The 25,606-nt window shown below is 42.5% G+C and overlaps 1 protein-coding gene across 15 annotated transcripts in view; it reads left to right on the forward strand.

Annotated features, from left to right (window-relative positions):
• MME (membrane metalloendopeptidase) overlaps positions 1-25,606 on the forward strand; it is a 137,686-nt gene that overhangs the window by 62,302 nt on the left and 49,778 nt on the right. For all 15 annotated transcript variants that reach the window (XM_072727210.1, XM_072727204.1, XM_072727207.1 and 12 more), the window contains 5 exons: positions 12,959-13,120; positions 14,119-14,199; positions 14,287-14,382; positions 14,500-14,618; positions 16,541-16,606. In XM_072727210.1, coding sequence (XP_072583311.1) covers positions 12,959-13,120; positions 14,119-14,199; positions 14,287-14,382; positions 14,500-14,618; positions 16,541-16,606 — 524 coding nt within the window. The remainder of the gene's footprint in view (positions 1-12,958; positions 13,121-14,118; positions 14,200-14,286; positions 14,383-14,499; positions 14,619-16,540; positions 16,607-25,606) is intronic.

The raw sequence follows: 25,606 nt of genomic DNA on the forward strand, positions 1-25,606 counted from the left end.
CTGCTTTTATAATCTGTGGAATGTACTTTGAGTCATTTCTCAGGAATTGCACGTCTCCTACCTCTAACTCTAGTCATTGTCGGTGATCCGATCCACCTCTCCCCTAACTGTACAGTCATCTGAAGTGATGTGATGTATGGAACATGGAGGAGGTCAGCCAGCAGCTGAACTTCTATAGTCCACAAGGTCTCTGGATTCATGCAGAAGATCCATCCAAGCTAGAGCTCTTGAAAGCATAAGCCAGTTTGGCAGGACGTGTGTCCAAGAGATGCTGTAGGACTTGGTGACCAGCCGTAGAGATAGAAAATAAAGGAAAGCTGTCTCCGTGACACCCAGGGATGAGGACTTACAGGACTAGGCTGGCTGTTTCCTGCAGCCTCAGCAAGAGTAAATCCTCTTTCCCATGATCATATCCCTACCCTTCACCGGCCAAGGTGACAAAGGCTAAGCCCCTGCCAAGTAGTTCTCACCCGTCTGCTTCCATCAAAGACAGGCAGGGCTCCTCCTGGGGTGCTGAAGCTTTGGGAATGTAGCTCTTCATCCTTTATCCATTCTGCATCCTGCCTTCAGAGGTTGACCTACCTATTCACACCCACAGCCTCTTACAGTCCTGCCCTCTTTTGTCAAGGCTGTTGCTCACCTTCTCAACTGGGAACACAGCCTGGTACCTGACTCAGATATTTGTTGAATGGCCAATGAAGGAATGAATGAAATGCTCTTCTCTCCACCTTTGCCTAGCTAATTCTTCCTTCCCTCCCAGCACTCCCTCTACACCCATAACTCACATCTCACCTGTGGTTAGTCGTCTCGTGTCTAGTCTTGCCCCATATAATAAAAGCTCTGACTCTTTTTGTCTTAGTTATCGTTGTTTATAGCAGCTAGTGTGGTGCAGGGCACATAGTAAGTTGTCCATACGTATGGGTTGAATAAATAAATTATTCTCTTAGATTTACTCTCGTGTTCCTTGTCTTGAGGTTCACGAAACCACTGCTTAGTCTAGGCCAAGTGGTTTGTTAGGGCACCTGATACACAAATATGGCAGCAAAGAAGTGTCCTCATGGTGGCTTTGTCCTGTCTATGGAAGTGAGATTTCTTGGCTCTGTGTCTGTCTAGGGAGGGTCCTAAGTTCAGCTCTTCTCTGTCTCATCTGTCTCTGCTGGCAGCAGAGGCAGTCACTTGGTTCCCAGTTGTTTCATTTACGTTGTTAATTCTACCCTCCTAAGCTTAGAATCAGGTCAGCAAGGAAACAGTTTCTGGAGGTATTTCTCTCTCCTGCTCTTTTCCTGTCTCAAGGAGAATGGTCAAATCATTTCCTACCCAGGTAAGCATTTCCAGCTCTCAAGGACCTACATTACCGCTAGTGGGGCGCTTCCTGTCCGCCTCTGGCTCTCTGGGAGCTCCATCCCTCTCCATAACCCATTTCCCCTCTCCTCCCCAGTGCATTTGTTCTCTGGGGTGACCTGCATTAGCTAAGCGTTGCTGTTTTTCACCTGCCTTGTCTTCAGGCTCCCTATTCCTGGTTGCTTCATTCACAGCGTGCTCATTCCCGTTCCCGGCCAGCTCACCCGTGCAAGCAGAGGCACTCGGAAACGCTGCACGGGACTCCTTGGCTGAGGTTACCCACAAAATTGGAGCTTTCCTCGTCCCTGGGATACTGGCTGAGTTTAGCAATTCGAAAATGAGAAGCTAGCGTGTCTAGATGACAGTTACATTAGGGGAGTTCGCTTACCTTAGGCCAGAAACAGTCTTGTTTCAGAGGAAAACCTGCAGGCTTGGTGAGGGCAGGGAGTATTCACCTGTGTATTCAGTTCCGAACAGTGTCCGATACGTAAGGGTACTCGAAAATATTTGTTAAAATGAAATGAAAAGTGTTGGAGTCTCCATGCTCCACAAGAAGAAATTTCTTTCTTTCTTTCTTTCTTTCTTTCTTTCTTTCTTTCTTTCTTTCTCTCTCTCTCTCTCTCTTTCTCTCTCTCTTTCTTTCTTTCTTCTTTTCTTTCTTTTTCTTCTTTTTTTTTTTTTTTGGAGAAAGCCAATGACTTAGCATAATCCTCTGTGTCTTAGGTAATATAAAAGAGCTATTTATTCCTTAAAAAATATAAACATGTGGAGGCAAACCTGACCTCGTGTCAACTAAATGCTTATTTCGTTATACCTACTGAACGGAAGAGCGCTCACTAGAGCTGTCTTACCGATTTTGACTTCGGTATTCTAAAAGCACTGATAACCCAGCTTATCTCCCTGCTGTGAACTTTTCGTACCACTCTCTAACTAAACATGATGCAAAGGCAAAATGTTTTGAGTTATTCTCAGTAGTTACCTATTATTGAAGTTGCTCTGATCATTTTTGTACAGTAACATGATCTGAAATAACAAAAAGTTTAAGTGGGAGAAGCATGGGTAGGTCAGCTCATTGCTTCGGGGGTGGGGGTGGTTCTGAGGGCACAACGGAGGCTTTTTCATCACCTACCATCTCTTTCCTCACAAAGGAGCATTTTTATTCATTAACATTATGATCAACACGCAGCCATGAAAACTTATTTTTAAGCGATATATTGTATTTAAATTGCAGTAGATTGTCTAATAGCTTTTTGCTAGCAAAGAATCTTTTAGGATTCAAAATGCAAATTGGACCTGGAAAAGAAAAATTATTTTTAGACCTATGGCACTTTAACTGTAACACAGTTTCAGGGCTTTCAGTTATTAACAGAATGTTTTGGGTTGTGAGTTTTGGAGGAATCCCTGTTGGAAAAGTATTGACTGTCCGCTCTTGGCTGTGAGCCATTCATTTAAATGGGCTATAAGACAAGGCTGAAGAATTTCACTAATTTGGGGAGAGCCAAATAAGGATTATTATTGGGGGTCCATAAGACTTGAGATTTCTGTGATTATCTCAACAAATTCTAAAAGTCAGGGCCAAATGAAGTGAAAAAAATTCACATAGCTATACTCATGTTATAGAGCAATTAGAACCTTAATTGGGCATCAAACCCCACCACCACCACCAACTGGTTGCTGTGTAATTTAATTTGGATTATCTTCTCCTGTCTGTGTAGCTTCTGAAATTTCCTTAATGTTATTTGGTTGTGAATATTACTGAATTAAAAACATCAACTTAAAATTAGATCTACGCCATATCTAAAGTCATATTGGCGATCTTGGACACGTAGTCATTCTGTGCCTAGATCTCCTTAAAATAGAGGAGATGTGTCTAACTGTGTAGAGCAATTAATAAGGAAAAGAAATTAAATCCAGAGAGGCAATTTAACATCATGGAAGAGCTCAGACTCTGGCTGCCACTGCTTGAGGTCAAACCTTGGTTTTGTTGCTCAACAACCATCCTTAATTTCTACAGTCCTAAATGGGGCCAAAAACAGAGTTGCTATATACAGTTTAATGAAAACAACTTTTAAAGAATTTAGAAAAATGCCTCTCGAGCCATAAGTGCTTGGTGCCTGACACGTGTCAACCATTGACTAGTAGTAGTAGTAGTAGTAGTAGTGGTAGTACTAGTAGTACATGAGCATCTCTGATTGAACCCAACTGAAGATCCTGTAGTTTACACTCTACATGTGAATCTGATAGAGAGTTTTTCTGTAAATCTGATAGCAAATGGATTTCCAGGTTAACGTTTATAAGTATGTGCATGCTCACGTGTGTGTTTTCGTCTATGCATTTAAAGTAAATTGGTCACATGCATATATAAGATAGTTAGAAACTATTCCTCAAGCTTAAACACAAAATAATAGGTCTCCTTTCTCTCTCTTTTTTACTTTTTATTTTTTAAGTAATCTCTACACCCAACATGAGGCTTGAACTCACAACCCTGTGATCAAGAGTTGCATGCTCCATCAGCTGAGCCAGCCAGGCACTGCAGTTGGTCTCCTTTCTTGAGCATTGCAGCTCTACGGAGTAAATTCACTGTGCTTCCCTCTGATCTACTTGTATAAATCCACAGTTTCTAAAATGTGTAGTGATGGCTTTTCTCAGTGCTGATCAGACTAGTATAAGATTTGACCGTGGGGATCCCTGGGTGGCGCAGCGGTTTGGCGCCTGCCTTTGGCCCAGGGCGCGATCCTGGAGACCCGGGATCGAATCCCACGTCGGGCTCCCGGTGCATGGAGCCTGCTTCTCCCTCTGCCTGTGTCTCTGCCTCTCTCTCTCTCTCTGTGACTATCATAAATAAATAAAGATTTAAAAAAAAAAAATTAAAAAAAAATAAAAAAAAATAAAAAAAAAAAAGATTTGACCGTGGCTTAGCTGGAACTTAAAGAGTGGTTGACAGGGAGCGGCTGATTAAATGATAAACTAGCAATCTAGATTACATTCACCCCCAAACTTTCTGTAACCAAGGTATCACAAAAGCAATTTGGAGACAAGGATTTCATTTAAAAGTGAGGAGTGGACCGTGGAAGAATCCGGAATGTTTGTAACGAAACCATTTGGTTTTTATTAGCATTAGTCTGTGTGCTTGCTAATTTTCAATCATTTTCCCTTCAGGAATGGTCCCCTAGATTCTAGTTTCCACATTACTGCCTTTTGAATGGAGTCCTTTGTGACCCATTGTGATTACATTGCATTTTCCTTGTGTTCTTTCAAAACGTTCTGACTTTGCCTTAATTTTGGCTGGGGGATGGTGGGAGGAGGGTAGCGGCAGGGGAATGAGGTCAGCAATACTTTCTGAATGTTGTCAAAAGAGATTTCTAACTTGTCAAATTTGCCTCATAAGTAATATCAGGCTTAGTGTCTATTAATAAAACAAACATTTAGGACGGGAGGTTGGGTCAGAAACGGGTGTCCTAAGGTCTTTACAAGAGCATTTGTTCCTGGGCGCCCCAACATTTCTCTGACCTCTTCTGGCCACGCCCAGAACAGTCATAAGTCAGGCTGATTATAGTGATTTTAAGGTAACGAAATGAAAATGTTGCATGGTTGGGGTCAGAAAAGCCAAGGGCTTAGACTGATTTGGAGAGAACAAGCTGGAAACGGTCTTGTCACGTGCCATTCCCTAAACCTTAACTCTATGCAGAGTAAGAGGGTCAGGACAGACATTTTTTCGTAGAGTCGGGCGTGTGGCACTTGGGTTGTAAATAAATAACTAACCTATCTAAAATGTTTGACACTAAAATAGAATTTTAGTAATTGAGGATGAAATCATTTGAATCCTTTCCCACCTAATTTTGTTGCCTATTTTGTACATTTTCTGGGTAGTTTAAAAATCTCAAAGGAAAAACAGACAAAAGTATTGTTGATCCTAGTTATTTGCGAATTCCCTATTTGCTAACTCCCCTACGGGCTAAAATATTTTTTGTAACCCCCGAATCAACCCCACAGTGTTTTTGAGGTCATCTGTAGACCTGAGCAGATTGGTGAAAGAGGGGAGTTGCCCTACATGTGTGTCCCCCGGCTTCGGTCCAACAAGGACTGTAAACAAGAATCCTTTTCTCGGTCTAGTTAGTGCCATAGTCTTCATTTTTTGTGTGCTTTTTGTTGGTGATTTCCCACTTTAAAATGCCTCCCAGACACACTGCTGAAGTGCTGTTAGTGTTTCTGAGCACCAGAAAGCTGTGTTGTGCCTTAGGAAGAAAAAACCCTGTGTTACATAAGTTTTGTTCAGTCATGAGTTCTAGTGTTATCGGCTGTGAGTTCAGTATTAATGAGTCAACTATATATATATTAACCAAAATGTCTTTTGGTTACATAGAAACACACATAAAGCAAGATTATATATTGATTAGTTGATGAAAATGCTGTGTAATCAGAGACTTGTAAGACCCTGACCCTGTATTTCCTCAAGGGTCAATGACTCTGTACTTGCTTATTCAGTGTTAGTTGTGACTTTAGAACAAACTCCATCGAATGAAAAGAATTGACCATATTCATAATTCCCATGTATTCGTTCTCATGGAGAAGCACCAACGATATACTAAATAGGAACCACTATTGAACGATGTTAAGAAAAAAAAAAGATGTTAAGTTCACAGTAGAATGCCACAGCACAGAGCTTTATGATATCCAGTTTATTTATTTGCTACTTGTAGCAATCATATTTATTTCAGATTTCTCTTATTTTACTGACAATTTCCCAGGAACACTTGACACATGCAGAAATTTCTTTAACACACACACACACACACACACACACACGAGCAGAACACTAGCCTCTAGGGAATGTATATGTATAAACACTGAAATATTTCTTGTGCATAGTGCCAAAAATCTTATTTTCAGTTAGCAAACTATTGATGTTTTTGGAAAGCAGAGTATAGGGACACCTGAGTGGCTCAGTCACTTAAGTGTCTGCCTTTGGCACAGGTCATGGTCCCAGGATTATGGGATCGAGCTCTGCATCAGGCTTCCTGCTCAGTGGAGAAGCTGCATGTCCCTCTGCCTCTGCCCCTCCCCACCCATCGCCCACCCCTGCTCATGCTCATGCTCTCTCGCTGTCTCAAGTAAATAAATAAATAAATAAATAAATAAATAAATAAATATCTTTAAAAAAAATAGAAACAGGGTGCATAGGTAGGAAAGAGGGATCTTGTGGCATGGAAGCCATGGGCATTCAAAGGCAGATCAAGGATCGCTTCTTCTTGAGGAGACATGCAGAGGAGTTCCAATGTAACTGGAGTTTCATCATGTCTCATCAAGTCTGGCAACTGGTGGAGGAGCTGTGCCTCTGGACTGTTGCCTGAGAGGCCTAGGAGGCTCTGGAGATTAGAGGGAGCTCATCTTTGAGGAACAGAAAGTCAAGCGCAGCACAAATGTCCCTTGAACAAAGTCTTGCCCATCAGAGAAGTAATTCTGAATAGAGGGCAAGTTTTGCTATGATAATCTCCCCAGAACCAGGCCTATTGGTCGTTGGGGTTTTGGGGAGAGGGATGCATAGAGGTAAAATATAAGTCAGCTGTTTACCTGGAGGCACCAGGAGTCTCCTTGGGACGCCTCCAAGACAATAGCAGATGCAAGAAAGGCAGTTTCACACAGTTCCTACACCAGGAACTGGCTCATGGAGGGGGCTGGGGTGACAGGTTGTGGAGGCCTGTGAGAGTGCGCTTGTACACAGGAGACACACGTGTGACTTCCTGCAATACTGTGCTGGGCCTTATAAGGGCCCGAAGTGCACTTAGAAATATTTGTTGTCATGATGGGAGCCCATTCACACAGCCTGGAAAGGCAGGAAGAAATATGCCCGATTCATCTAAGTGGGAGACCGTGTTTATGTTCTGATATTGGATTCTCTTGTCCTCACTTTCCATGTTTCTCTTTTTTCTAATCTGATGATTTTTCCCTTGGCTGCTCATGAGAACCGCTTAAGAAGCCTTAAAAAGTGCCTGGACCACCTCAAAGATTCTGGTTTAATTGATCAGGGGTGAATTTTGGGCATCTGGATACCTAAAAGGCTTCTGAGGTCATTCACATGGTTAGCCGGAGTTGAAAAGTACTGCTCTGAAACGCATCCCTGAGAAGTTTCGCTCTCCGTGATCCAGTGGATCACCCCCAAAGATGAGTTAGGCTGGAATCCTGCTACATGCCCACTTCAGGAAGATGTGCTTCTGGGTGTGCCTTTGAGTACAAATGGGCTCCATGCCTCTTGCCTGTCTGCTTGCCCTGCTGTGAAGAATTCATCTGTTGTTGTTGTTGTTGTTTTAACCTCTTCCTTCTTCCTGGGTACTACAGACCCTCCTAGGCTTGATGTTTCTCCTACCTTTGACCCAGGGCTGCTTGCTGGTCATATGATTGCCATTGGCGAAGGAGAAAAGCTGTGCTTACAGAGTGGCTGGGAGGGGAGGAAGTGGAGGGCAAGGGGAAAATAAAGAGTGAGAAAGAAGAAAGGGAGAATGCAAATCACTGCTTCTCACAAAGCTCCACCTGGTCTATCCAAAATATGGAGGGAAGAGAGTGGTGAACTGGGAGCCAGGGGAGCCTAAGTGCAAGGCCTGGGGCTCCATCATTTACTAGCTGCTTGATCTCGGGGAAATTACTTAATCTTGTACAACCGAAAGGTGGTGAAGCCCAAGGATTCAGAACAGGACCGCCCGATTTAAGGATCCCAAACATTTTCCCAGTTTATAAAGCATCTTCTAATCCATACCCACACAATGGACCCTTGGTAATGAATACAGTAATTAATAACTTCGCAGATGGTAGTTGAGCTTGTTTTAAAATTCCGATAGTCAAGTAAGTTGGGAGAATGTTACAAGAAGATTAGTTGGGGAAAAAAATGGTGTGTCATATATTATCAGCCTGGAACATTTGGAATTGTCATTCATAAGAAATAAGCTCATTATTAATAGAAGATTACTTTTCTTGTCTTTATGTGACTATTTTCTTAAATTAAAAATGCTTTTTTTTTCTTATTGCAAAAGCAGTGCATGCTCATCTAATACAAATTGGAAAATAAAGATAAGCAACTAATACAAAATTAAACACACTCATAATCCACCAATCCAGATAGAACTGCTGTGAATGTCTTTTAGACTTTCTGTGCTTTTATGTAGATTTTTAGAAGGCATAAATACTGTTTCTTTCACTCCACAAACATCTGGTCAACAACATTCTGTGTCAATACGTTTGCCTTTTCTATGTCGTTTTTTTTTTTTTTTTTTTTACTATGTCTGCTTATTAAGGTGAATAATTTTATTTGTTTTGAAACCACATTTGTTTACTCAGAAGTCAGAATCACAGATAAGGAAACATCTGAAGAGCCCAGGTGTGGTTATGTGGAGAGGTTGAGTAATTCAAAACAAAGTGCAAAATACAAAAACAATTACAACCAGTTTGACAGTTGTGTGTCTGTTTCCTACAGCCCTTCTACCCACAAGTCTACCGCTGACTTCAAAGGAAAGTCAGCACAGAGGAGGTCCGGAGGATAAGGTGCAAAATGAGAATCAAACCCACGATAAGAGATTAAAGGAAGTTTGATCAAAGACCCGGCATAAAAGTGCTAGCCCATGACTTGCCTTGGCCCATGGCCCCAAAATATTCACCAGAACAGCGAGCTCTCTTTGAAGTGATTGGAAGCGCCCATGCTCAGAGGAGCTCTCTGGTCAAAGGGAAATTTAGAAAGTGGCACAGGAAGGAGTTTGCACGGTTGCCTCTCCCTATCTCTGGCCCGCATAGTCCTCACAGATTGTTTCAATACCACTTCTTTGGTTTGTTTTCCAGACACACGTAGTTTAACTGGGTGTCAAGTACAAACTCAACCTCAGAGGGGAAGGATCATTTTTTCCCTTCGTGGGAGATGTGAAGAGTGTGGAGGCATTCACATGGCAGTGGATTCGTGCTCGTGAGCATGGAGCTGCTCCACCCCTCGCTCCTCCTTTTCGTTGAAGGTGTTTGAAAGAGCAGCAACATTTCCAAATTGACAGTGAGGCTTGTTCGTTATGGTCCTTGTTCGTTCTACTTACTCCTTACTTGTTCACTGTTCTTCCCTCCTCAGAGCTTATTGCTTCACGCAGTGTTAGGACATAAACCATCCATTTCCCCAGGGAGAGAAAGAAAATGGAAGTGCTCCCAAAATGGCAGTTGCCTCTACAACATTCAGTTTCAATACTTAAAAGTATTTTAGAAGACAAGAGTTACATAAAATTACTAAAAATGTATGCTTAGAACGTCTTTGGTTAGCACTTCTTTCAGGCTCCAATTTTCTGGTTTTTCACTTTACATGGTAATTCTCCAAGTGTTTAGGGTCTTTATTTTCACTTCCCCTGTCATCATATCTTCATTTCCTACAACGTTTAAGGGAATTACTTTTTCTGTCTTTTTAAAGTCAATTCCCTAATCTCTACCTGATGTTTCAAGTTAGAGTTTTTTTTTTACTGACAAATCTTGATGGAGTGCAGCATTAAGCTCTGTAAGAGGCCTAGAAGCGCATTCCCTTCTTTTCCAGAACCACAGAGTCTCGATGAGGGGATAATGGTTTTTCCAAAAACAACAAAAATGAATATGATGGCAGCTGGTACACATTTTGTAAGGACAGTCCTTCGTGAAGGAGGATTTGAACTGAGCCTTGAAAATGCCTGAAATCTCTAAACATGAACAGATTAAAAAGGGTATTTTTAATAGGGGTCAACACACCATCATCAAAGTCACAAGGGCAGAAATTTATAAAGTGTTCACAGCAGAAACTGAACACAGTCATTTAAGTGGGGGCAGACGGCACATGTGAAGAAGTAGGGAGAGAGAAGCTTCACTAGATACATCAGAGTGAGAATATGTTGTGGCATTTGGACATTTTCTTTCTTTTTTTTCCCTTAATTTCTCCCAGAGTCATTTGTTCCATCTATGATTTTACTTGTTTTCTTTTTATTCGTGTATAATTAACATACAGTGTTATGCTAGTTTCAGGTGTGGATTTTATTATATATTTGTATATGTTTATGTATTTTCTGGACTTTATTATAAATGCACATGGAGCATACTGAAAACCTTGGAGTGGAAATGGCATACTGAAATGTTATGGCAACACTAATTGGACTGGCACACAGGATGGATTGGAGCGGGGAGAGGTCTGGGGCCATAACTTGGGCAAAAGGGCATGGATAGAGCCTAAGAGAAAGAAGGCCCAAAACAGAGCAGAAACAGTGGGCATTGCAAGGATGGGATGGACTGGAGGCCATGAATGAGAACTGGTCTGACCTCCAGGAGCAGGGGAGGGGGGGTGTGTAGGAGGAGGGAGTGAGGACTCATAGGTGACTCAGTACGGTCATCACACATAACCACTTGTGCATGCCTTTTATGAGGTGATGGGAATACAAAGAGGCTAAGTTCATCAGCAGCATGGTTAGGAGGACAGAGCAGGTGTCCACAGGGAGATACCTCATCTGAGCATTAAGTACTGTGTATGGTCGTCAGCTCTCAGGAGTTCAGAGGAAGAAATACTCCCTGAAGTTTGAAGTCATGGGAACTTCAGGGAAGAGATGGGACATATGCCAATCCTTGCACAGTGGGTAGCGTTTGGGAAGAAAGGGAGGAGAAGTTAGAAGGGTAAGGTGAGGGAGAGAGAAGCAACAGCACCTGGTAGAGAAACACAGGAGAGTTTGTGGCACGTGGAGCAAGCCCATCTGGTTGGAGTAGAGAATTTGTGTAAAAACACAGAGAGGGGGCACCTGGGTGGCTCAGTGGCTGAGCGTCTCCTTCGGCTCAAGTCGTGACCCTGGGGTCCTGGGATCGAGTCCCACATCGGGCTCTCTGCAGGGACCCTGCTTCTCCCTCTGCCTGTGTCTCTGTCTCTGTCTCTCTCTCTGTGTCTCATGAATAAATAAATAAAATCTTTAAAAAAAAAAAAAAAAACAGGGGTGGGGGGCAGAGAGAGAGAAGGTAGAAAGACTTTTGATTAGTCTAGGAAAGATCTAGAGGCCAAATCGTAGAGTTTTGTAATTTAACCTGGGCAATGTCAAGCCACTGCCGTTCTTCCGGTAAGAGAGTGGCTAGTAAAAGTGCATTTGGGGAAGTTTAATCTGTGAAAGGGGTCTGGAATAGACAAGTAGGGAGATGGTACTGGCAAGATGCAGAGTTGGGTGACTTCTAGTTAAAAGGGAGTGAGAATATAAAACGATCATGGCAAGAGTATGGAAAAGAAGCCAAAGAGTTACCCATAAGCCTAAAGGGAAGAGGGAAATACAGAGTTTTACCCAAGGTTCAAACCTGGGAGGCCACGAGGAGGGGAGTGGTCTGGAGACCACCCATAGCTTAGCGTCAAAGACGCGGAGCCAGAGGTGGCAGCCAAAACACCTCCAGGAGGTGGTGAGAAGTAGGGGCTTGCGATTTGGCCAGAAAATAGACTTAACCACTTCCAGTTGAAAAAGAAAAAAAAAAAAAAATCCACACATCTCAGCAACATTTTGAAGTTTTTAATTAATTGAACTTATTTATTCAGAAAGCGAAGTGTTTTCAAAAGCTCGTTTGAGATCTTCTACTCTCTTGATACAGATGAATTCTCAATCGCTCTTTTGTTTTTCCTGTGAAACAGTTCTACTTGCGTGAGATAAAAAAAAAAATAGGAGGGAGGACAGTGGGAAGGTTTTCTCACTCTTCCAGGTGTAGAAACTGGGGGCGTTGGGCCTCCGTAATATCCTCCTCAATGGCAGCGATTCATATTTTATACATCCTCCTACCGACCGCAGCACCTAGGACACGTCAGAGTTGCGCACAGTGGAAATACTCAGTGTGGGCTCATTTGCATTTTCATCGTACTTTGCAAAGATAAAAGAGTGGACATAAGAAAAGCTAACGAGCTTCAGCCAATCTTGTAACGACAGACTCTACATAAACAAATGCAAATCAGATGTCAAATTTGAATTGCAGAAAATATTGTAAGCAAGGTCCAAGAAGTAATAATGGCAGCTTCGGATCTTTCCCACAATGACAAAACCCATGAACAGTCCCACAGGGAGGGCCTGGTGGGCTCAGTCGGTGGAGCATTCGACTCTTGGTCTCAGGGTTGTGAGTTCGAGCCCCATGTTGGGTGTAGAGATTACTTACAAAAAAACCAAAGACTCAAAAAACAATCCCACATCCCTTAGAGTCTCAGAGACATTCCAAAGTCACAGCACCTTGAAGAGTAGAGTCAGCAGCTGAAGTTATTCGGGCGAAGAGTCACCTTGTGTCAGCCCCAGGCTTGGGCTAGCTTGGGCGGCCTGGGATTCTTTTATTTGTTTATTTATTCTCATCTGAGATATGAACTAGCAAGAACCTCATCTATGTGAAGGTGGGGGCGAGATGTACGATGGGAGGGCCGAGACCTCTCAGGAATACACCCAACCGAGTATGATAAGGGGAAGGAGGACTTTACCCGCAGAGTCATCATTCTTCTTCAATTGATGTTGTATTAAGTAAGGAAAGGGAGTGTCAGGCCAGTTGACTTGATCATAAAGGAGAAACAACAGAGCACTTGTTCCCCCTTCCAAACTACTTCAGCCCCCCCCCTCCATTGTATCTTCTTTCTCTGGTCTTTCAGCCGCTCGACTGATCCAGAACATGGATGCCACTGCTGAGCCCTGTACAGACTTTTTTAAATACGCCTGTGGAGGCTGGTTGAAACGCAACGTCATTCCTGAGACTAGCTCCCGTTACAGTAACTTTGACATTTTAAGAGATGAACTTGAAGTCGTTTTGAAAGGTTAGTGGAGTTTGTGTCTATGCATCAAAGATTTCTCTCTTAACATACCCAGTTTTTCAAAGCTGCAACTCTTAAGCCATTACAGAGAATGTCACAGAAGATTAAAGGCGATAATCCCTCCAGGTTTAGTGGCTCACCACCCAGTCACCCTGGGGGTGGTAAGGCTGAAGTGGGTATGTTGGCATCTCAGCATTTCCCCCTTTCACTTGGGGGGGGCACGTACGATGCCCTTATGATAAACCTCTGTCATCCCTAGAGGTGGCCTCTGTGTGCCATTTCACATAATAAGAAATTAATGATTGCCACTAAACGCCACCTCCAGTGTCTTTCCAACCCTGGCTTGGGGTGAAGTCAGTATCAGGTCGGTACCGTGTTGAAGACGTTACTCACATTTGCATCCCGGAATAGGTATATTTATTCTAATCCAGCTAAGACATTCTCCCTGGGGAAGTTGAGGAAGTCTTGTCCGCCATCCTTCACCTTGTGTTCCCCTCTTCTAGCAGTTACTTCGTAGAAAAACAATTTTTTGCTACTTTTCAAACATCCAAACAAGTAGAAGAGTTTGGTCGATGTATTTGGAGCATGAGCAGTACAGTCACACGAAGATCATTATTTCCAGCCATCAAGAAGACTATCGTATTAAAGTCCATATTCCTCTGCATTATTTCTTTTTACTCTCGATTTAAAAAAAAAAAAGTAACTTACGCATGACAGAGCAGTATGCATCACTGTTCACAAAAAAAAAAAAAAAAAAAAAAAAGATAATCTCGTCCAAAAGACTTTCATCTAACTTGGCTAACGAAACCAACTCCCAGTTCTGTGCTAGGAATAGCGATCTGGTGAGCGGTGGAGTTTATCCTGTAGGGTTTTAGGGCGAGGGAGGGACTGAACGCACACACACAAAGGCAAGCTTTTTTCCTGGAACTACTTTGAAAATGTTAATTATAGCTGCAAATGAGCAGTTCCATTGATGTATTTTATTAAATGCTCGGTTTCAGATGTTCTTCAGGAACCCAAAACTGAGGATATAGTAGCAGTGCAGAAAGCAAAAACGTTGTACAGATCCTGTATAAATGAGTGTAAGTGCTCTCCTTTTTATTTCATTAACTGTGTGCCAAACTATGCGAAGACTTCATAATTAATTCTATTTCTATTGTTTTCAAAAGCTGCTATTGATAGCAGAGGCGGACAACCTCTGCTCAGTCTGTTACCAGATATCTATGACTGGCCAGTAGCAACGGATAATTGGGAGCAAACATATGGTAAGGCAATTTTCCTTCTTTTCTAAAGAATAATTTCCGCGTGAAACCTGTGTTGTGATCGTATCATATTAATGCCCTACAGCTTCTAAAAGCATATTTCGCCTTCTGTTGCTTTAGGTACTTCTTGGACAGCTGAGAAGTCTATTGCGCAACTGAATTCTAAATATGGGAAAAAAGTCATTCTTAATTTTTTTGTTGGCACGGATGATAAGAACTCTGTGAACCATATAATTCATGTAAGTTTGTGTGGCTGACGGCCAAGGCCGTCTTTAAATTTTAATAAAACGTCTACACACATTGTTGTAATTGATGTTTAGAAATAATGCATATTCTCATTTGAATTGCATGAGCAATAGAGCCATAAATTCGTGCTCTGTCCCCGATACCTGGATTCCCAATTTTGAAAGTATTTTCCTTTTTTTTTTTAAGATTTTATTTATTTATTTGAGAGAGAAAGAGAGAGAGAGCATGGGGGCAGAGGCAGAGGGAGAGAGGGAGAAGCGGGCTCCCCCCCTGAGCAGGGAGCCTGATGCGGGGCTCGATGCCAGGACCCCAGGATCTGAGCCAACGGCAGATGCTCGACTGAGTCAGCCTCCGAGGCGCCCCAAAAGTATTTTCTTATGTTGTGCTTTAGACATTTATCTCTCCTTTCTACTACCATAGGTCTAGATGCTGCACCTTCATGTCATAAAGTAAAGAAATGGCCTCCAATGTAGAAATAGCACTTGATTTCTCTGTATGTTCAGGAAAGTAGCATAGTTTAGTTTACGTAAGTAATGCAAGTCTAGAAACCAGATATTTCTAATTGCTTCCAAAAAGAACGTAGAAGAGGGATTTTTTTTAAAAACAATTTTGGTTGTTACTAAGGAATGTCTGAACTTTTTTTTTTCCAGTGAAAGTAAGTAAAATAATCTTTTAAAATGGACTTATTAGATTTTTTTTTCATATAAGCCATTCATTTAGGTTTAGTGCAGATGCCACCTAAGATGAGATGAATACTTAGTGAGTATGTTTGGAATGAAATTTACAGAGCTTTTATTTGGTTTCCTGTAAAAGAAAGTACCCCAAAAGTTGCTAGCCACAGATTCATATTTATGTCACAACTGTATGAATCTTCAGGACCATTTTTATGAAAATCATAAAAGGGATCGAACCCAGCTCTCTTCTACAGCAGATCTCTTTCTCCCTTTCTTCCAAAGAATTCACTTCTTTGGCTCTTAAGTGCCAGCATCCTCCACCATCACCATAAAGAGATGTCCTAGGGAGACTTGGGAGGTTGGAAGAGGGATGGACGGAGCCCTACCTGTGGTGACACCTTCTGGCTCTTTCCATCCCCATCCTCTGGATTCTATTTCTTTCATATTGTCCTGGACTCTATAGCTGCCGGCTTTCTCGGGCTAACCTGCTCGTGCTCTAGGGTGCCCCGTACCCGTCTAGCCCTGCAGTGTGCAGGAAGCAATCCCACAGAGCTGTGCGTGTGCCCAGCTGGCTCTCACTGGAGGCCCGGGGACTCGCAGAGCCTCATTTCCTCCTTCACTCGCTCAGCTGCCAGGATTTGAGCAGAGCAGGCGAGAACCGAGGAGGAGTCTCCTTTATCCCCCTAGAGTAGGGGATGTTAAAAAAAAAAAAAAAAATCTTTGGCAAGATTTCCACCAGCCAGACAGTTCTAGAGTTACCATAGACATTTCCACTTTTTCGGGTGATTTGTTTTGTTTTCCGTCCCAGTTAAGGGTGGGAGTTGAAGAGATCGTCCCCCAGGAGGGCATATTAGAATCCCAGGGAGCCAAATGTCCTGTAAACGTGTCATTTAGAAACTCCCGATGTTAGATTCTAACATGTTTTTGTCCACCTGTCCCTTCTGTTTTGCATTAAAAAAATCCTTCCCAATGCATTTTCATTTAAGTTTTCTCTGGTTTTCCTCCAATACCTGCAGCAGAATCTTCCAGATTACCTAATTACCCATCGGCGGAACCCTTCCAAGTAGCGGGGAAACCATTGGCTCATCTGGATTCATTCACTCGTGGTCTGATCGTCCCCCCTTTAAACAGCAAAGACACTAGGATCTTGCTCGCACACAGACAGCCGGGCTTGTATTTGGTCCAACTGTCCCACATCAACTGAACCGTTTCTTTTCCTCTTTGCATATTTTTTTTAATAGATCGACCAGCCTCGACTTGGCCTCCCGTCCAGAGACTACTATGTCTGCACTGGAATATATGAAGAGGTAAACAAACAAACAAAACCACAAAGCTACGGGAGCGATTGGTGTGAACTTAGAAATAATGAAAAAGACGAAGGCAGACCTAAACGTGACTGTCTGTGTCCTTCACTCCCAACCAAGACATCACGTTGAGCTTCCGTTGGCTGAATGGATAGTCTCAACACAATGAATGGAATTCTCTTGAGAAATCAGGAAGCTTGAAATTCCTTATGTGCGGGTCTCAGTGCTTAACCATTTAAGTCCCATGACCCACTTGGAAAAGTGAATGTTAAGTGTTGCATTTCCTCTATGAATGGCATCACTTAGAAAAAGTGAGCAGATGCATGAATCATGGTGTCGGGTGGTGCCCACGAGGATCCGGGAGCGGCCTGTTGTGAGACGCATCATGGCCCACGGTGCACTTTCAGAGCTCGTGGATGTGACGTTCAGGGAACTACCGAGGTGGAAGCTTTGGGTTCAGGCAAGCCTCTGCCTCCAACACGGGTCAGTGGGCCAAGGGGCATCCTCCGCCCAGGACTGCGGGACGTCCTGCAGGGCTGCGTGGTGTCCCAGAGCCCTGCTGCCCTCACACGATGTCCATCTGCCTGGGCTGATTGGTGTCAAACACAACACAGGATGCACGCGGCCCTGTGAGGTATATCAGGTGCCTGGGAGAGGTGTTCGTTCTCTCAGTGCCGTCCTCGTGACGATTCTGTAACTCAGACGTTAAGGTGATGGTCCTCATGGGGACAGTGGAGCAGGGTGGCTGAACTTCCCGCTCAGCTAAAATTGTTAAAGGAATTGTTAATTCCTTTATGCCAAAACCCATTTTGCATAGTTATTAAGTTCCAGTGACAGGGACTAACTTCACTGTAAAATATCTTTTTGAGGGGCTCCGCTGCATTGAAATGAAGGGAAAGATGTGTTATAAAAAAAAAAAAAGGCCACAATCAGGAGCACAGACAGTCAAATGGAGGTGGGGTATTTGAGTTCATTATAAACCTAGTTACTGTGTGGGCTGCAGCTATTATAGGGTTTTCGAGCTACTTCCTATTGCAGAGTTGAGGGTGATTGAGGAATTTTGACTCATTATATTTCATTGTCAGCATCATCAACTGGAATGTTTTTCATATTTAAGATTGTGCCCTAAAGACATCAGGTTTTTCCAATCCTATAAATACGTGCATTTTTTTTTTGTACTTTAATGTCTCTGATATCAAGGATTACCTGGCAGTCAGTGTATACGTTTAATGTGATAAAGTTTATTTTTTTCCCCTCAAAAAGCAGCGTTAAGATGATGGTGTATTTTTGTGCATTTTATACTCGGTGCTTTCTCATAGTCTAGAACATGCTCTCTCGTAGTCTAGAACAAGTCACAAACTGGCCCATCATAGGCTTGAGTCCAAATCAAGGCATTTTTGTTCAACCTGCAGTTGTGTTGTGTTTTTAAAGTCTGGATCAGTTGCCTGTAATTTTAAAAATCGTAAGATTTTACTTGAGGATCCAGATCTCTTGATAACTTTATAGGACCGGAAACTCTAGGCCTGTATTCCCAAGCGGCAGTGGTTGGACATGGCTGTTGTGTTTGCTGCATTTGTTCTCCAGGTTCGAACAGTCTTTATTTAGATGAGGATCGATTTATATGGACTTCCTGGTCCCTGTGTGTGCTTGAGTTTGTAAGTTAGTTGGGTCCTCGCTAAGCTATGGTAACGGAGAGACCTAAAAATAGTGAAGCTCCAACAGAGTATTTCTGTCTCCTGTTAACCTACAGCTTCCAAATCCAAAGAACCACAGCTTCTTTGACCACCTTCCTGCCAACATCAACCTCTTGTCGTGTTTTGTGTGAGTCTGTTTGGTCAGAGTTGGTTCCCCAATGCTTTGTTCACATTTCACGCCACAGGGAAAAGAAAAGATTCCTCTTTATATAAGGGATGCAGAAGAAGTTGCGTGCAGGCCATTGGTTAGCACATTGTCGTGTGACTACTGCTAACTATCAAGGAGGCTGGGGTACGTAGCCGTAATGTGGGGGGCCATGGAGGTAGGTGCCTCTTTAGAATCTGGTTGACGGGGAAGAAAAGTTCTGCTACTCATTAAAAAAAGGGAATCTTGGACCCCAAAGTCATTTAGCAGTCCTGCCACAGTTTGCATCCTCTGGTCTGGGAAATACGGTATTTATACCCAAACTACACGTCGGTGATCAAATCTAGAATGAGTAATATGGGAGAGGAATCTGAGGCTCGCAGGTTTGCCCTGGAACACTCAGCAAAGCAATCGTAGAACCAGAGCCAGAACTTTCGTCCCTGTCTGTTGCACCTCCCATCAGATCATTCATTCCAACCTGCGGAGAGTAGGACTTTCAACCAGGAGGGTTCTTTGAATGAGCGAGTGGTAGAGAAAACCCAGCACTGGCATTTGCAGCCCAGAAGTCATTGGTTCAAATTAGGTGCCCCTCGATGATCTGGATCAGAGTCACAGACACACAGCCTGCTTGCTGCCTTGCCCCGCTTCCGTAGAGAGGGCTACTGGTCCCTGTAACCTCGGTCCCTTCCTGCTAACCTCGGTCCCTGGGGTACTTCTCAGGTCGGCGCTCTAGCTCCCAGCAGCCAGTGGAAAGGAGTTGGCATGTGGGATGACATTTGTCATCCTGGAAACGGGTAATTACTAGAATACTTCAGGACCCTCTTCCTCTTTTAAAATCCATTATTTGGGGAGGGGGGACCCCTAGAGGAGTGTATGTGGCTACAGGAGAAATTCCAATTTTTTTCCTTATTGCCCCCATGATATTTGCTCCCGTCTCCCAGTCACTTCCACCTGTAATCCCGCACTTACTTTCTATTCTGCATCCCCAGCCAGCTATCAGGTAAAAGTTGATTCTAGTTTTCCCACTGCCTTGCTGTCTCTGAAAAAAGTTAACCCCCTTAAATACTTTTTCCTCAGTGTGGTATTGCTTCGTGAAAAAAAAAAAAATGATGAAAAAGATAGGCTAACGGAACGACATCCAGTGGAAGGCATAAAGCTGGAAGAAGTCTTGATACGATTATATCAGTGAATCACTGGTCTACATTGATTTGCTCCCTTTATATATGCTGTTCCCTTTGCCTGGAACATTCCACACACACCTGGATCTGCCCATCCCCCTTCCTTTCTCCTTACCTTTCATTTTTTTAAAAGAAGATTTTATTTATTTATTTGAGAGAGAGAGAAAGAGAGAGAGAGAGAGAGAGAGAGAGCTCGCACAAGCTCGGGGAGGGGCAGAAGGAGAGGGAGAAGCAGTCTCGACTTGGGGGCTCGCTCCATCGTAAGACCCCAGGATCATGACCTGAGCCAAAGGCAGACATTTAACCAACTGAACCACCCAGGTGCTCGTCTCCTTTACCTTTTAAAATTAACCATTAAATTTTATTTCTTTGGGACACCTGGGTGGCTCAGCAGTTGAGTCTGCCTCAACTGGGTTCCTGGGATCGAGTCCCGCATCGGGCTCCCTGCATGGAGCCTGTGTCTCTGCCTCTCTCTCTGTTTCTCTCATGAATGAATGAATGAATGAATGAATGAATGAATAGATAGATAGATAGATAGATAGATAGATAGATAGATAGATAGTGCTTCCTCATGAAGGCCTTCCCTGGAACTTTTAACTAGATGAAGATACCTTTATGTTCCCCTAGCACATAGCTTTCTGGATACTTTTTTATTTTAAGTAATTTCCCCTCCCCCCAACCCCTCATAGGAAACTGTAAAATTAGTGGGAACGGTGGCATGTCTCACTGATTTTGTTGTTTTATTTCCAGTATCCAGCCTGGATTCTGACTCTTACTCATGCTCAAAGGAATACTGAATGAATGAATCAGAGGATGAATCAGTGGTTGAGGGGACAGATGGTAGAGAAGTGAGGAAAGAAAAGGAAGGCAGAAACATCCCATTTCTTAGAGGTCCCTCCTAGTTCCTAACCTTGACTTTGGGGCAGATGTGAGCTCTAGAACATCAGTAGCTGATGGACTCTATTTCCCAAGCATCTTATAAACATCTTACAAACCGTGTGTCACTTTTCCTCTTTTTAATCTCCAGTTCTTCCTCTGCTATATTCAGTTTGCCTGAGATATATTCACTCATTCGGTGGGTCCTCGACTTGTGGGTCCCACATTATTTTATTGGAAATAAATAAGAAAAGTTTTGAAGTTCAACATGAGGTCACCAACTTTTTAGCAAGACGTGTGCTCCATCTTTGACGAGGGAAGTCTGGCTTCTTTGTCTGACACTCTAGCCAGTGATTTTCAAACTAGACTGTGGAATCTGGTTTTGCAGATTATGCTTCAGGGGCTGGGGATGAGGGAGGGTCACACCCCCTCTTTGATCAGAAGGGCCCTCATCATAGGTCTTGATCAAATCAGTACCTAAGCCCATTTCCCTAGGTCCTCCTTGACCCCCCTTTTGGGGATATCCAGCTCATTCAGATAATCAATCCTAAACCAAACTTCTTATGAACAATGCAAACAGCTCAATTATTATTATTTTTTTAACAGCATATTACTAAGAAAGCTTTTGCTGCTTCTACTTCACGGAAGCTTGGTTTTTTTCCATTTTTTTTTTTTACTTTATTTTGTTTTGTTCTTTTTGTGGAGCTTTTTGCTTTTGATACCCTCCAAATGGAATTTTTGTGTTGTGAAGGCATTCAAAATAGTAAAATGCCTTGTGCTGTTACACCAGTAAGTAATGAAAATAGATGAGGCTTTTTTTTTTTTCAAGAACTATTTCTTTCCTTCTTCCTCCAAGAGAAAAACCTCCTTCTCTTGTTAAAAGACCTTCTTGCCTCTCCAACTTATTATGTGCTTTTATTCTGGCAATTTTAAATGTTATATTTTGAGAAATGCATATTGTATTCATCTGGTTATTCTAAATTTAAATACCTGCATTCCTTTTTGTTTACTCTTCTTTCCCTCACATAGAGGGAACATACCCTAAGGCAATAAAAACCAGAAACATATATAGATATATTTATATTTTTTACATGACAGGATCATATATCTTCTTTTTTAAAAAAGACTTAATTTTTAAGTGATTTATTTCTTTTTTTTAAAAAAAGATTTATTATTTTTTTTAATTTATTATTTTTAAGGTGAGGCAGGAACTGGAAGTTAGAACTATAGGAGAGCCGGGGAGCGAGGCAGAGGCAGACAGAGAGAGGAACTCAAGCAGACTCTGAGGTGAATGCAGAGCCCGACTCAGGGCTTGATTTCATGACCCTGAGATCAGACCTGAGCGAAAATCAAGAGTCAGAGGCTTAACAAGCTGCAACACGCAGGTGCCCCAGGATCATATTTTCCTAATAATTAAGGCTGCACATAGGCAGACTTGAAGAGCTAAATGGGACATTAGAGTTTGGTCCAAACCATTAACCCTTATCTTACAAATGAGGAAAGAGAACCAAAGAAGTAAAATGGCTTGCTTAAACTCACAGATTAAAAGATCCATGTGTCAGTTAAGAACATTAGTTGGAAGCAATAGAAACCTACTCTGATTAACTTGAATGACACACCCCTACCTCAAAGGACAGAAGTAGTGAGATTTGAAAGAATTCTAGCCCTTCCAAGGGTATAAATTTCTATTCAAGGAAAACAATAGGAGACATAGACATTACCCCAAAAAAGTAATCATCTCACTCATGGGATTTTTCAATGGAACCAGCTTTATGTGAGGAAGCTCTTGTATATTGACTGACGGACTGAACGGAATGACGGCCTGAATTTTCTTAAGAAATCGCTCACCTTCAGAAGAGTCTCTGAACTCTGTATTTGGGCATAAACTGGAATTGTCTTCAAGGCTTTCCTTTCTTTACCTCTGTAGATTATCAAGGCTAATTGTTACCGTATCCTCTTTTGTAAAGAACTCTGTAGGTTAGCAACCCTAAATATTTGAGCGTCCCTGGGTTATAGTTATGGTTATGCTCTATGTTCACCTGAGACGTTAGCATCAGCCAGAGTGGTGGTTTCCAAACCTACGACCTCTTCGTGGGTGTCGGAAGAGGGTCTGTGGGGCCACACACTCGTGTCTGCATACTTCAAGACAATCCAGCATGATTTATTTTACGTGCTTGTACATCAACAAGATATTTATTTGCACAAAGCATTTCAGAGCAAAAAGAAAAGTGAGAAAACCCCTGGGGTAGCAGATGAGAGCCAGGGGAGGTGAGGCAGGAACTGGAAGTTAGAACTGTAGGACATAGTGCTCTGAGGCATGGTGGGAAGAAGGAGTTCAGAGTCATGAAGAATTTAATCCTTTTAGAAAAACCGGGAGTTTATAAATAATGGAGATGTTTGAGGGTTGAGGATAGAGGACTTGGAACCTGGCCAAGGATGGTTGGAAGCCAGAAAGAGATGATCCAGGATCTGCGTGCCTGAATAAGAGAAAATGCAGACCAGAAAGGAAGGAAAGAGCACAAGCTGAGGTTTGCAGTCCTTTAGATGAGCAGGTGCAAGCTGGAACTGAGTTAAACCTAGAGAGAGTTTTGTTTGCCCACTTATCCAAAATACAAGCTGAGAGAAACTGTTCCAGACTTGGGCTGAGAATAGAAGTCTGATGACTTCTAGAAAGTGAGGGAAATGTACTTAATATACTGAAATTTTAAATTCATTTTTTTAAAAACCATAGATAATTATTGAGCTTCTACTATGTGACAGATACTCTTCTAAGCCGTAGAGATATCAGGAAACAAGGCAGAAAAGGTCTTTGTTCACCTGGAACTCCTGTTCTAATGGAAAGAGATAGACAACAAAGAAACCAGCAAATAATTTAAGGAAATAAGGTGAATGCAGACAGTAGTGATAGAAAGGAAACAGAACAAGGTACTGTGGTACAAAGTGAGGGACTGGGGACAGGGGTAGGTGGATCATTTAGATGTAATTTGATTTTGGTTTTTAAAAAGATCACTCCGGCTGCTGCTTGGCTGACTTGATAAAACAGATCCTACGAGGGAAACTGCTGACCTCCTTTTGTCCCCTCTGGGCACCAGGTGACTAGCAGTCAGGATGTTTTACCCAGTCCAGGTATCTGTATTTAACAAAACACAAAGGAGCTTTGAAACTTGAGACTTAGCGAGTATGACAAGACTCATCTTGGTTGTATGGCGTTGACAAGAGAATTTTTTTGAGACGGATTGACCCTGGTTTATAAAAAGAACTATATGCATCTTCTCAAATGTGTGGTAGGCTTAGAAGTTACACAGCAGGTGCTCACAGTTCCCAGGCTCTCCTCATTAATAATCTGATGAAAGCCCCGAGGAATCCCCATGCGGGTCCACAGTGGATCCTCTTGTGTCCTGTGTTTCTCCTGCTCAGATCGGATGCCCTTTCCCTATTCTGGTCCCCAGGAGGGGCTGTGTGATTCTGTGTATCTGCACTCCCTCTTTGGGGGAGCCAGTCATTACCTGCTGGCAGCTGCACGCTCCCTGACAATGATGCTTAAACTGGGGAGGAGAAAAAGGAACGAATCTTTTTGATGGGAAACCTATCTTTCCTGCTTGGTGTCCCCTGTGGGTTCCTTCAGGGAACTTTCTTTGTAACTTTATTAAAAATCCCCGGACATCCGTGGCTGAGGATAGCACGGTTCTTGGACTTTTCAGTTACGTCATGCTCCACATGCCCCCCCTAGAAAGGGGAAGGCAGAAAGTTGGTAAGAGCTGGGTGTCCTGGAAAAGAATCTTTAGAAGTGAAACTCCTGATCCTCCCTTAGGTGGTTGTCACACTGAAGTACCAAAATATCAGCCAGTCTAACTGGAAAGCTATCTGTTCATCGCTGGGTCTTGCTGTTATTCATAAACAAAGATACTAAAGTTGTTTTTTTTTTTTTTTTTTAAGATTTTATCTATCTATTCATGAGGCACACAGGCAGAGGGAGAAGCAGGGTCTACGCAGGGAGCCCGATGTGGGACTCAATCCCGGGTCTTCAGGATTAGGCCCTGGGCCAAAGGCAGGTGCTAAACCACTGAGCCACCCAGGGATCCGAAAGATACTAAAGTTTAAAGGACGGTAGTCACATGTCATTGCTGTCTTTCTCTCTGGCAACCAACAAATACCAGCTTTTTTCCAAGTAGGAGAAGCCCAGTTTCTGAAGACAGTCAATTTATAAATGCCAATGGTTGGTCCTGCAAAATGAAGATGGTTTTACTTAGAGTGACAATTCGTGGTCTTAAGTGTTAGTAAATATCATCTCACTGAAAGCCCAGAATTCACAAACTCACAAAATTGCTCTTATGGATTTTACCGTAAAACCATGTAAAACCAATGATCATCTTTGAACCTGCTGTTATAGGAGTTGGGATTTACAATGTTTTATTTTTTAAAAGAAGGGCTACGTAGATATTTCAGTAGATTCCTTTTCACATAAAGGACTCACCGCACGAAGGCTTCAACCAGGCTACCTTATGACTGTCAAGACGGTCGGCTCTGACCCTTGTCCTAGTAACTAATTGCCCTCTCGGTGACCAAAGAGGAAAATTGAATTTCAATCTTGAAAATATCCTACCCGATGTACTATTTAAATGTTAAAACATGTTGATTACGTTCTCCCCAAATCCTGACAATTACTATCATTTGGCATATTACATATCTACAATGTACCTCAAGGAAGAAAATGAAAACCTTAGGGTAGGATCCTATCTTGTAAAAAAAAAAAAAAAAAAAAGGATTTCACAGCAGGAGGAAGCCTGGGTTCTGACAGGTACTAGATAAATTTAGAAGCCAGAAGAGATAATCAAGATACTAAGACACATGTTTTAATCAGTCACATTGGAATAGTTGCCAAGTAATGGAGCTCATTAAAAAAAGTGGTGTATTCCACGTAGCTGTATTAAATATTCAGGCATCCCAGAAGCTGGTGATAACCCAGGCTTCCGGTTTTCTGAGAAATTTTTCCTACTCAGTGACTAGGAGCACCATCCAAAGTTCTTGTGCTTGCCTTCTACCAAGTTCTATAGTCCTTAAATGTACCTGTAAAGATAAAGATACAGGAGTAGGGGTAGAACCAGTTTGC

This window comes from Vulpes vulpes, chromosome 11, assembly GCF_048418805.1.
Source record: "Vulpes vulpes isolate BD-2025 chromosome 11, VulVul3, whole genome shotgun sequence".
In the NCBI taxonomy this organism is placed as follows: Eukaryota; Metazoa; Chordata; class Mammalia; order Carnivora; family Canidae; genus Vulpes; species Vulpes vulpes.